The sequence below is a fragment of the Dipodomys ordii genome, unplaced genomic scaffold (genome assembly GCF_000151885.1).
Source record: "Dipodomys ordii isolate 6190 unplaced genomic scaffold, Dord_2.0 Scaffold1, whole genome shotgun sequence".
NCBI lineage: Eukaryota > Metazoa > Chordata > Mammalia > Rodentia > Heteromyidae > Dipodomys > Dipodomys ordii.
In genome coordinates, this window is record NW_012267217.1 from 42,784,877 (window position 1) to 42,798,491 (window position 13,615).

At 38.5% G+C, this 13,615-nt stretch overlaps 1 protein-coding gene across 1 annotated transcript in view; it reads left to right on the top strand.

The window, feature by feature from the left end:
- The window catches only part of Adam23 (ADAM metallopeptidase domain 23), a gene marked incomplete at its 5' end in the record, with an annotated part of 163,860 nt that overhangs the window by 106,836 nt on the left and 43,409 nt on the right, over positions 1–13,615 (top strand). Inside the window, 4 exons of the mRNA XM_013016539.1 lie at positions 6,377–6,448; positions 8,709–8,872; positions 11,314–11,398; positions 12,796–12,886. Of these exons, the coding sequence (XP_012871993.1) occupies positions 6,377–6,448; positions 8,709–8,872; positions 11,314–11,398; positions 12,796–12,886 (412 nt within the window). The remainder of the gene's footprint in view (positions 1–6,376; positions 6,449–8,708; positions 8,873–11,313; positions 11,399–12,795; positions 12,887–13,615) is intronic.

Here is a 13,615-nt window from a genome sequence, read left to right on the forward strand (position 1 = left end):
GCAAATAAGGGAAACCATGGGACCTATGTTTCTTTGGGCCTGGCTTACTTCACTTAATATAATTTTTTCCAAGTCTTTCCATTTCCTAACAAATGGGACAATGTCATTCTTTCTGATGGGGGCATAGAATTCCATTGTGTATATATACCACATTTTCTTGATCCGTTCATCTACTGAATCTGGGTTGGTTCCATATCTTAGCTATAGTAAATAATGCTGCAATAAACATAATTGTGCTGGTAGCTTTAGTGTGGTCTTGTTTGTGAACATTTGGGTAAATGCCCACAAGTGGGACTGCTGGGTCATAGGGGAGCTCTCTGTGGAGTCTTCTGAGGAACTTCCATACTGCTTTCCAGAGTTCAAACCTTGATTTGTAAGTCCAACTCTCTGTTCCACCCTATTGTGCATGGAAGGTGCACGTAGCTGTCACTCAAAGTGAAGGAGAACTTACCAGATTTACCTCAGTAACTCAATAACTGAGCAAAATAGGAAAGTTGATACATTTCTTTAAAAATTCTGTATTTAAAATTTATTTATTTATTGGGTGCTAGGGGTTAAACCCTGGGCATCTTCTACTTCTTGAATATACCTAAGGTATATCCTACATTTTGAGTTTACTGTTTTATCTTTTTAAGTGGTCAGTATTTAGGTAATCTTAACATCATCTTTCTTAAGATACTATTTTCTATACATAAAACTGGTACATTGTACCATATATTCTGTGATAAAATTATCTTAGGCTATCACAACTTTTTATTTTAAAAATCCACTTTTTTAATTCAGTAAATCTTGATAACTCATTTTATTGTAATAATTATTAACGAGTGATAACTGGACAGGAAATGTTCATCTGTCTTTGAAACCAGAAAAAAAGAGAATAATTTGCAAGGATAAATTAGAAAGAAATGCATTTTTGCAAAATGACAAAAGTGACCAGGCACCAGTGGCTCACACTTGTAATCCTAGCTACTCAGGAGGCTGTGATCATAGGATCTCAGTTTGAAGCCTGGTAGACAGTTGAGAGATTCTTCTCAGTTAACTAGCAAAATACTAAAGTAGAGGTATGGCTCTAGTTGTAGAGTGGTAGCCTTGAATGGAAAAATCTGAATAACAGCTGGAAGCCCTGAATTCAAGCTCCAGTACTGGCCCTACCACCTCCCCTTCCCATTTACTCCCAGCCACCCCCCCCAAAGGAAAAGATTTTTTTTTTTACAGTAATAACAATGCTTAGGGTAGAAAGAAATTACCTAAGGAGATTTCACTTTTAAGCAAATATTATTTCTAGACTCGTAGAACTAAGTTTACTCTTTTTTTTTTTGCTCTAAGACCAATTATATTGTCAAGTATGTCATTTTAAAGATTTTTTTGAAAGTGGCAAAAAAGTCTGTGTTTTGTGCTATTCTTCATATGAGGTGAAGGGATTTTTAAACAGTCACAAAGCTATATTAAAATCAGGACATAGACGAGAGCACTTTCATTCCCACCCTGAAAGCTCACATAAAGTAGAATAACAAATCCATCTATTTTTATTTTAATGTTTGCAAATTTGCTATTGGGCTTTAGCAAAACTATCCCCCTAGGAGGACTCCTCTTACTGTGTTTATATTCTACTAGGCAGCAGTTTGGTTAGCTCCTTTAGGTTGAAAATAAGTCGTAATTTTAATTCTTTTTGAAAAGGGTATTTCTTGAGGGTTTTATTTATTCAGGAAGTAAAAGCAAATTTTCCAGTTTATATGTAAATTGTTTTTACTGATCAAAAGATGTGAAGGTAAGTTTTATCTTAAATGGAGATTGCACATTTTTTATTTATTTGCAAAATTAGTTCTCATTCATGCAAGAAATAGAAACATCTTGCCTACATTTGCATTCCAGCTCACTTCTCTAATTCACAGTAACCCAATATTGGCTGCCTGGAAAAAGAAAAGCCTGCATGTTATTTAGAACAACCGTCACATTATCCATGGCTTTCAATTAGAAAGAAAAATCTCTCAGTTTTGTAGAAAGCATCTTAGTACCTAGCTGGTAGAACCTAATTTGTAAGCCAATTATGGCTTGATAAGAGTCTGCAAACATTTATTTGAATCACTTAAGCTAAAAATAAATATTAAAAGCCTTCTAATAGAAAATTTGGCTGAGATATTTTAAAGTGCATGGAAAGCAAGTGTGACTCCATTTTTCTTGTATTAAGTATGAATCAAGATGTGCAAATATGTGATAACTCACATTTTTCAATGTAAACCTTATTTGATTTTTCTTATCTAGAAAACACAATATTTTAGATACACCTAACAAGCTCTCATCATGAATCACGATTTCTTGGAAAAACACATAAACTAATTAGAGTTGTCAACAAGTTTTATCTCTTGTCCTATTTGAGATAACAAACTCATTACAGGGACTTGGGAAGAGCAAATACTTGTAGGAGAGAAGTACTTGTAATTCTTAACAAATCTTTGGTACTCAGTTTAATGGTGCTTAAAGTTAAGAGATCGAGTTGTCTTTGTTCTGAGTTTGTTGTTTTTTCTTTCTTTTTTTTCCCCTAGAGCTAGGGATCAAACCCAACGCCTTGTGCAAGCTAGGCAGGCGCTCCCTACTTAGTTCATTCCCAGCTCTCATCTGTCCTTGTTTTATTTGTTCAGTAACATCAGGCAATCAACAATTTTCATTTTAAAACCATTTTCTTCCTCTCTTCTGTTACATGGAGGTTCTTCTATGTGTGTTATAGGGTGGGTGTTTCTCTTAAATCTTTTAAATCTGACCCCTGGAATTCTGAGAGTGCTCTTTGGTGTGGTTTAAGACTGTCCTCCTTTACCCTCTCCTTTAGTAACAGCTTCCAGACTCAGTCTTTAGAATCAGCACTCTCTGCTTTACAGCCCTAACCTCTGAGTGCCTTCCTAATGTAACTAATTTGACTTGTTACCTTTTATTTCAGAACTTAATTGGCCTCTCACATTTAGCATTTCACAATCAGAACTCCAAGATACATGTGTCCTCCAACATTCATATTGCTGGAAACTTACTGCTCAGATTGACATGTTAACAGTATTCGGAGGGAGGGCTTTTGGAAAAGAAATAGAAAAAAAAGAAAAGGAAACCATGATTTTCCAAATGCAGAAATATTTTTAATCTTCATGAATGATACATCGTTTTATAATTATAATTGAAGACCAATTCCAAAGACTGGTGTTGCTACATCTAAATTTATAGTCTTAAGTAAATTTTTTTCCCCTCAGAGTATAAAAATAATAAGCTTCCTAGACTGGCTGAGTGGAATCAAGAGGAAGGGGGTGTAGATGAATGAAGAGAGGAAAGGAGGGGGGGGAATGCAGTCTTACAATTCAATGCATACCCTACAAAATTAAAGTTGAGGGAAGAGATGGGGTTGGGAGGGATGGGGGAGAATGATGAACAAGGTGACATAGATCACAATGCATTGTATTCACAAACTGCTTTGTTGAATGGCAAATCCTTTGTACAACTACTTAAAGTTTCTTTTTTTTAAATAGCCTCCTAGGCAATAGAGGGCATGATCTTTGTATGATAGACTTCAGTTTTCCACTGTCCTCGCAAAGGCATTTTGTGCAAAATCCACTAGTTTTTGACATTAGTGGCCTCATTCGAAAAGGGAATCTCCAACACAATACACTTGCTCTGTCTTACCATACAACACTTTCACTGCAGCAGAAGATGGACCAAGTTCCCTAGTCCAAAACTTCTCCCTCACAACACTGTCACCTCTTTTTATTTAGATTTCAGATTTGGGGAGTTACTTTTTAGTCTTCTTCCTCACCTTCTTCAAGTTTTGAGACATCTACCTTCATAATGTTCCTTGAGTCCACGTACTTCTCTCTGCAGCTTCCCTGCCTCTGTTTTTTTGTTTTTGTTTTTGGTGCCAATCCTGGAGTTTAAACTCAGAGCATTGTCCTTTAGCTTTTATGTTCAAGGCTAGATAGAGCTCTACCATTTGAGCTATGGCTCCACTTCTAGCTTTTTGGTGGCTAATTGGAGGGAAGAGTCTCAGAGACTTATCTTGCCTGGGCTGGCTTTGAACTGCAATCTTCAGATCTTAGCCTGCTGAGTAGGTAGGAGTACCCTGGACTATTTCAGTAGTATCTCACTCTACTCCATTCTTGATCTTTTCTCATTCACTCACCCCACAGCCCACACAGAGATCTGTCTCAGAAGCCAACCAGACATTTGTAAATTATAAGTAGGAAATAAGTGGAAAACATGATGCTTTGGCAGGCTGTAACTTGGAAGTCATGTTTCCCTCCCTCCCTCTTTTCCTCCCCTCCCTCCTCTTTCTTTCTTCTTGTCCTTCTTTCCTTTTAAGAGTGAAGTTTATAAAGTATCACACAGTTGGCCTGGGGTTTGGAACCAAGACCACAAATACACTGGGGATTTCCTTCCATGGAGAAAATGCCTCCAATACTAGAGGAACATTTATTATACTGGGGTGGGGGTGGGGTTCTGCCCAGAAAGTGAGGTTACTCAGGAATGAGTTGTATTTGCTCAAGGGAGATTAGCAACTAACCAGAAGAGGGAGGGAGTGAGGAGGAGGTTAGATGCTTCCAGGACACCAGTGAATGAATCAGCTTTGAAATGAAGTTGGTGAGGCTTGGCGCAAGCAGCTCTGCTGTTATGCTGCCTGGCATCACGCAGGGCTCCCTCAATTCCTCTGATTGAGTGAGGGCCAGGGTGCCATGCCGCTTGGCCCTTTAGGGGCTTGGCGCATTTGCATCCCTAGACACACGGCTTAGGGATTGCTTTGCTCTTGGAGTGGGGAGTGAATGCACCTGCACCCCCTGAATGGGATCAGAGGAAATTATCTCCAGCCATGTCCCCAGGTAGCAGCAAACTGATATGTTCAAATTCAGAATGTGCACAACCTGATGCTCCATTTCAGTTTCGTTAACTGCTCTGAGATTAGTTAACTGCTCTGAGAATATTGGACCAAGACTTGTGAGCTTCAGTCTGGTGAGCATCCTCCACGTCTGAAGGACAGCTCAACAAGTTACGTTATCTGTGAACATTATACTGTGAAGAGAAGTCTCCAAAAAGAACAAATGAATATTCAAAAGCAATATATTAACTTTAATATGTATGTAACACTGGAGGACCAGAATATAGGTGAGAGTGTTAGCTAGTGCCTGCCTGCCTGCCTTCCTCCCTCCTCCCTCCCTCCTTCTTTCCTTCCTTTTCCCTCTTTTCTTCCTCCTTCTCTTCCTCCTGTGTAATTTTTAATATCAAGACTTTACAATATATTTAAACAATTCCATCGTACTTACTGCCTTCACAGTGTTGTACAACCATTATCTCTGTTTAGTTCTAAAACATTTTTATAACCTCAAAGAAACTTCATGTTTAGACTTTTGCTTTTACTCTTAAAGGGTATCTTTGAAAATTGTCACCTTGTAGAAATGTCTAGGCAACTCAAAATGCTGAACTGTTTACTGAAACTATTTCTAAGTTTAAGAAATCATTTAAGATGCCCGAACAGCTTTAGATTAATGTAATGTTTTATGACCCAATTATGTGTTTACATTGAAGCTTTTTTTTAAAGGACAAATGCATTAAGAGTGTTGAGGTCAAGTTATGACACAAAGGGGTAGCAATAATATGAATAACCAAGGTATGTAATAGTGGATTTTAGTTGATGCTGCCAGCAGTGGCATTATAATCAGTTTTACTGCACATCTATCGTGGGTCCCCAGAGTTATTAGTGTTGTAGGAAATAAACAGGAGGTATGTAAACATTAAAGCATGCTTATTTCTTGTTTAAGCAAATATTCTCAGTGGTAAAGAGAGAATGAAGTAAAGGAGCCTGCCAAATATATATGGTGACAGTGGGCAAAGGAAGTGGCATTTCTCTTGAGGAATATACAACACGTATGCCAGATTCATTTCCTATTATGGACAGCATCTAAAATAATGTGTGAGAGGTATTTCTTGATGCATGAATGTCCCTGAGTTTAAAGTAAGGATGACATCCAATTGAGACTGCACTATTTTCTGGTCTAAGCTCTTTACAAATTGAATGTCATTTCAGAGAAACCATAAAAGAATTGAATAGGAAGACAATAAGATTGAATTAGAACTATTTCTTAGGAGTGAAGTTTCTCATGCAGGTTCCATTGCTTACAACATTCTGGGTATTTCAGTTACAGTTTTCTGCCTAACAGAAAGAAAGCAAAAAACGTAAAAACAAAAGAAAAGATAACACAGCACCATTATATCCAAGATAAGATAGACCAAGCCAGATTAAATAGTTTTCATCCTCATTTCTACCGTGGCTAAGAGATTTCTGCTTTTTGCAGTATTGATATTTCACAGTCAAATATAGCTTAGCAATGACTGGTAACTCTTCTTTTTGTAGTATAAGAAACATCGTTCTTCTCATGCACATACCAACAACTTTGCAAAATCCGTGGTCAACCTTGTGGATTCTGTAAGTATCCTGGTATTCTTGGACCTATTTTTACCAAGATGGCATGGTTTATATCTCCAGCTCTTATTTGCTCACTTGTTGCCTTAGCTGTTTCTTGGGAAAGAGTAAAAATGCAATTCCCAATTCTTCTGGAAAGGGTATAGGATAGGATTAAAAAGTAATTGGCTTCACAATTGAATATTCTCAGAATTAGTACACCAACATTACTACTTTCTTTTAAATACATACATTTTATTAATTATTATTATTTTAATTATACATACATAAGAAGTGCAATGTAATAATTTAAGATGTGTACAGTGAATAACAACCAAATAAGGGAAACTAGCATTTCCATTTCTTTAAATATTAAAATGTTTTATTAACATAATAACGGTACAATATTGCCTCTAAGTGTTAGCTAGATCTCATTGTCACCAGAGTCCCTGGGGAATAAAAAGCTATGGAGAAAATTAGCTACCAAAAAGAATGAACATTTTACTTGGCATACTGTACTGATTTTTTTAGTAACAATTTGAGCTTTTCTCACATAGATGGTGTCCATGAGAAAGTCTAAATATTGAGGTAGAGTCTCTTTGGAAAATATAGATAAAGTAAACAATAAGTAAAAAGGATACTAATGTATTTTCTAGTGTTCCCATAGTGAATGTTTTCAACTTTAAATCTAGACAGAATTTAGTCTCCAAATAAAGCTAATTTGAAACACAACTTCATACCTCCTTCAAAGGCTTCTAACCTTACAGATATTTACTATTGGTGATATTCTTCCTTTTGTTTTATAAGTTACAAAAATGATTGTTAAGATTTTCTTCCTTTTACTTGCCTTAGTTAGGAACTCTATAGATCTGATTGTTATGAATTATGCTCCAATAAATAATTCAATTTGGCTCACATAAATTAAACAGAGCAGGCCACTTTTCATATTCTAAAGAAAAGTGGTCTTATATTCAGTTAAGTGTCTTTTATCTGGTATTTATTTTATGTTGCCTTTTAACTGTGGAAAAGAATCCTTTGTATAAATTTACCAAGCATCTGAATGATATTTATTTACTCCATGGAACTGCCTTCTAAATAGTCCCATCCCCCCATCATGTAAATATTCATAGCATGTTTTGTGCACCTTGCATATGTTATGTGGCTGGTAGGCACATCTGAGCAAAATTACAATATGAGTGCATGTGCAGAGAATATGTAACATAAAATTAGGATCAAACCTCTGGGAGTCAGTTTACGCCTGGCTTATTACTTTCTTTAATTTCAGCTCTTGTCAATCTTCTCAGAGGAAAGCTATTACTGAATATGGAAAAGAGAATCTTAAACACATCTTTTCCCCTGTGGAAGCTGTTTACTTGGTAGCACTGGGTTAGTCATTTCAGCATGATTGAGTAGAATCACATCCTGCAAAGTTTCATTTTTTATTTTGTGATACCATATATGGATCGGAAGCCGACCGTGAATTTTAAAAAGATGTTACACTGAACTCACCTGTGTGTTAAGTCATTACAGCTTCAGCTTGGTGCAGCCGTGATGATGGGTCCCTGCTTCAGTGTGATCAAAGATCATCCATCGTTTCCTTAATCAGTTTAAAAGTACTACAAAATAACAGCACTCATAGAAATTGCTTAACGGTGTGAATTATTTAGCAATTTGGCCAAAAGTAGAGAAAGAGAAGGGTAACAATGTAAATCTTGTGAGTGGTCGCACCTTGTTGCTAGAGTGAGCTGGGTGACACAAATAGGCTGTTCTTCTTTTTTTGGCTAGACCCACAATTCTTATCTAGTGTTATTTTTGGTTTTCATATACATGGCTCCACAGGCAAGCCAGCCACATTGTTGGGTGATTTTTTTTTTTTATCCTGGCAGAATAACTGGCTGTATTGTACTTAGAACTGGTATATCAGACACCACCTGTACCCCCAGGAAGGTTTGCAAAGGTGGTCTTACTTACCTTGTTCAGTTACAGCCTGGCATAGGAATCTTGACATCCCTACATGCCTACTATCTTATCTCATAGATTACCACCGAAAGTGTCCATCTGGGGTAGAAATGACTTCTAGAAGAGTAGGTGACATGACATCAGGTTGTGTGCTTTTTTTTCTTTTGGGAAAGAGCAAGGAAAAGCAGAATTTCTACTGTGAGCTAACTCTGACCCCATGTTCTCTCACCTCCCCTTTCCTGTCCTTCCACTGACTCTGACTCATTGATCGTGCATGTTTGACCCAGTGTTTTCCTCCTGCACCTGTCCTGTTGTATACCCATAGATTTACAAGGAGCAGCTCAATACCAGGGTTGTCTTGGTGGCTGTAGAGACCTGGACTGAGAAGGATCACATTGACATCACCAACAGCCCTGTGCAGATGCTCCACGAGTTTGCCAAATATCGTCAGCGCATCAAGCAGCATGCCGATGCTGTGCATCTCATCTCGTACGTACCTCAGTCTTTTACTGTAGTGTTTGTCATTTATTTGACTCTTATCTCCAATGAACCACTAGAAAACCAGAAGTGGCTCTGTGGCTCAAGTGGTAGAGCGCTCGCCTTGAGCTGAATTGCTGAGGGACAGCGCCCAGGCCCAGAGTTTAAGCCTCACGACCAACAAAAAAATACAAAAAAATAAAAATATTTAAAAAAAAGAAAATACTGTACAAAGGGGTTACATTCCAGTTATGGTACATATAAAAAATAAGGGTAAGCAAGTTTCCCTTAATGCCACTCTTATAAAAGAGGCATGGCAGTAGAATTCCAGTACTAAGATGCTGGAGGTTTCATGACCCTTCACTATACTTATGGAGTACATACCTTCTATTCTCAAGATCAAATCACAATTCAAGATGGCTGCTGGTACTCCAGCCCTTCGTACAACTCCAACCCTTGGTGCAGATTACAGAACAGGGAGATGGGCAGTGGGTCACTTTGTCTAGTTGAGTCAAATTTTGTTTTTAGTTTGTTTTTTTGTTTTTGCCAGTCATGGGGCCTGAACTCTGGGCCTGGGCGCTGTCCCTCAGCTCTTCAGCTCAAGGCTAGTGCTCTACCACTGGAGCCACAGCGCCACTTCCGGCTTTTTCTGTTTATGTGGTGCTGAGGAATCGAACCCAGGGCTTCATGCTTGCAAGGCAAGCTCTCTACCACTGAGCCACCTTCCCAGCCCGTAGTTGAGTCAAATTTTGTAAGCCAGTTTTTCTGAAAGTTTGCATGCAACAATTTTTAACAATAAGTCATTTATTTGCTAGATCTTAGTTATAGGACCACAGTTCACTGTAAGACAGCTTAGGAAAGAAAGTTTTTTAGGATGAACCATTAAATACAGTCGAGCTACTGTCAGTAAGAAAGAGGATGCTATACTTTATTTTTGCTATAATGAGCTGATCCCTTCTGCTCATGGCAAAGCTGTTTCCAGATAGTCCTCCAACATTCCATGTAGGGACCAATCCAATCCAATCATTCCTTCCTTCTTCCTTATCTTTCTTTTCTTTCCTTTTACTTGAGTCTAATTGTCAATTTATAATGACGAGCGATATTTTGAATAAGTACAAGATATTCTGTTAGAAAAACACCAATGTCTGTGTCCTGCTTATCTTTGGTCGTGGGGCCTGAACTCTGGGCCTGGGCACTGTCCCTCAGCTCTTCAGCTCAAGGCTAGCACTCTACCACTTGAACCACAGCACCATTTCCAGCTTTTTTTCTTTTTGCTTATGTGGTGCTGGAGAATCAAACCCAGGGCCTCAGGCATGCAAGGCAAGCGCTCTAACACTGAGCCACCTTCCCAGTCCCTGCTTATCTTTTTTGTCTTTTATTCCTGTGCAAGTACATGATGCTTACTTGTACTCAGTTAAGGCATCCTCAGCTCAAGTTATTTTATACAACATGACCTTAAAAATATTTGTGATGAGGAGGAACCCAAAGGTGTAACTCCTCCGAACATTTTAAATGCTATTTTTTTATTAATAAGATTTTTTTTTATTGTGAAAATACCTTACAGAAGCTGGGTGCCGGTGGCTCACACCTGTAATCTTAGCTACTCAGGAGGCTGAGATCTGAGGATCATGGTTCAAAGCCAGCCCGGACAGGAAAGTCCATGAGACTCTTATCTCCAATGAACCACTAGAAAACCAGAAGTGGCGCTGTGGCTCAAGTGGTAGAGCGCTCGCCTTGAGCTGAATTGCTGAGGGGTAGCGCCCAGGCCCAGAGTTTAAGCCTCACGACTGACAAAAAAATACAAAAAAATAAAAATATTTTAAAAAAAGAAAATACTGTACAAAGGGGTTACAATTGCATGAGCAAGGTAATGAGTACATTTCTTCTCAAGCATTGTTGCCTCCTCCTTTGTTTCCCCTTCCCATCACTGCCCTCCAATCTTTCCCCTTACCCCCCCTCTCCCCCCCCCCCACTTTAGATACTATTTATTGAAACAAATTCCAGGAAATGGAAACATGGAGTTTTTGTTGTTGATGGTGGTGTTCTTGTTTTTTATGGGGAGACAAATTAGGGGAATAGAAAGGGACGGAGGAAGGGTGAACAATACAGTCATGGTATTCAGTATACGCTGTGTAGAAAATAAACTATGCAACTTGCGGGCAAGGACAGGAAAGTGAAACTGGGTAAAAGTGAAGGAAGGGATGACATTGTCCAAAGAGGAATGTACTCATTACCTGACTTATGAAATACTAACCCCTCCGGTACAACATCTTAGTAATAACAATAAAGTTCTATTGAAAAATATTTATGATGACATAAATTTAAATGTATTTAAAGTACAGTTTTTTATTTCCTGGAGAAGGGTGGTTTCAGAGTAGTAGAATAAACATGTTTTGGCAGAGTTTGTATGGTGATCATTACATTGGTTTCTAAGACTACTTTGTTTTCTTGAGGCGTGTGACATTCCACTATAAGAGAAGTAGTCTGAGTTTCTTTGGAGGTGTCTGTTCTCGCACAAGAGGTGTTGGTGTGAATGAGGTAAGTTTCACTGATTTTCTTTAAGTAGAGCTTTATCATTGCATCTGATCTTACTTCCTTACGGTATAGCTTGCATACCTTTCCAGCCTTGTTTTAAATGATGACTTGAAAACAGGGCATGTATGAATGGCTTAGATTAGAATGTAGAACTGATTCAAAGAGGTCCTTTGGGTTTATAGTGATCTCATTGGGTATCAAATGCAAGCCAAAAGCTGGCTTTGAGCTTCTATAGATTCAATAGGTTACATTTTTATAAGCTTATCCATCTGTATTACTTTTAAAAATCATGATCTGGGTGCTAGTGGCTCACGCCTATAATCCTAGCTACTCAGGAAGCTGAGATCTGAGAACCATGGTTCAAAGGCAGACCAGCAGTAAGGTCCATAAGATGCTTATCTCCAGTTAGCCACCAGAAAACCAGAAGTGGCACTGTGGCTTAAGTAGTAGATGCTAGCCTTGTGAGAAAAAGCTCAGGGATAGCACCCAGACCCTGAGTTCAAGCCCCATGACACCAAAAAAAAAAAAAAAATATATGTATATGATTTTTTTCTGCATGTTTAATATATTTAAGTCAGTTTATAATATTAGTATCTTTTATTCTCTCTATATAATTTTAAAAAGTCTTTGTGCTGCCGGGCGCCGGTGGCTCACGCCTGTAATCCTAGCTACTCAGGAGGCTGAGATCTGAGAATCTCGGTTCAAAGCCAGCCCGGGCAGGAAAGACCGTGAGACTCCTATCTCCAATAAACCACTAGAAAACCGGAAGTGGCGCTGTAGCTCAAGTGGTAGAGCACTAGCCTTGAGCTGAAGAGCTGAGGGACAGCGCCCAGGCCCAGAGTTCAAGCCCCATGACCGACAAAAAAAAAAAAAAAAAATCTTTGTGCCTTTTATCTACCTCTCTAGAAGATGAAGTGAAGCAAATGGTTTCTTAATAACATGGCTTGGGTTCTTGATACCTTTATTTTTTATAAAGAGATTCTTAGTTTTCAAAAGCATCCTCTACAACCTAACCAACTATACCTAAATCCTGGTCAATACTGGTATGTGTTTTACCAAGTCATCCTAGTAGTCACCATTTACTGTGAGCTTTCTCTTATAGTTGATTTGAATTTATCCTTGGTTGGATATGAGTTGAACTGGAGCACAGTGTTTGCAACTTGTATTTCACATTTGCATGTGGGTCCTTGTGTCTGGTAGATACCACGTAAGAAGGGGGCCTTTCTGCTTCTTGGTCCCACTTTTAGCAAGGAAGAAGTGGTAAGGAGCACATGCCATCTTGCAATGTTGTGAGGTTCTACTTAGGAACTGAGGTGATGTGTGATATCAATTAAGAAATAATAACTAGCTTTGTGCACTCTCTCAAATGTTTCCCACACACTTTCAACTCTGAAAAACAGTATGGTCTTCCAATGGCAGTGGCACAAGTGTTATCTCAGAGCCTGGCTCAAAACCTCGGAATCCAATGGGAACCTTCTAGCAGAAAGCTGAGTATGTACATTGACCTTATTCCCATTTCCCTGTCCTTCTGTGTTATAATGCATGTCGAATCAATAAATACTTTTTTCACTTCAAAGCTACTGTATTCTAGTTGTAGTCTATTTCTTTCCTCCAAAAAATTATAAAACAGGAAATGGAGCTGTGGCTCTAAGTGGTAGAGCACTAGCCTTGAGCTAAAACACTGGGGACAGCCCCAGGCCCTGAGTTCAAGTCCCACTACTGACAAAAATATTACCATAGAAATTATAAAGCAGGCAACTTCAGGTAAATATTATTTAGGTTAAAGACATGTCCTTTCCATAAATCTATAACGTTCTTTCCAGTTTCTCATGACATGAATTGGCTGCTTTTCACGGGGTTGAATGTTGAGAGTAAGGGCAGTGATTACTTCCCCTTTGAGTTAAATCATTTCAATTGTAGGCATAAGATACCGAATGAGACTCTATCACATATTTAGTGGGTTGGGAAATAAAAGGAGCTTATATTTAAACTGTAGATATTTCCTACCTACTCACATCACAAAAGTTAGAGAAAAAGTCTTCCCTAGACAGAGCCTGTTTCCTGGCTTTGGGGCAGGCGAGAGAGGACAGAATCCTCTGGTGCCCAGGGTAGTCCAAGGATGATGCAAACAAGGCCATAGATCCCATGAAGGACAGAAGCATGACAACTTCTATGAGTAATGCTATTTTCAGTAATTAGACGGAGAGATAGAAAAAGAGG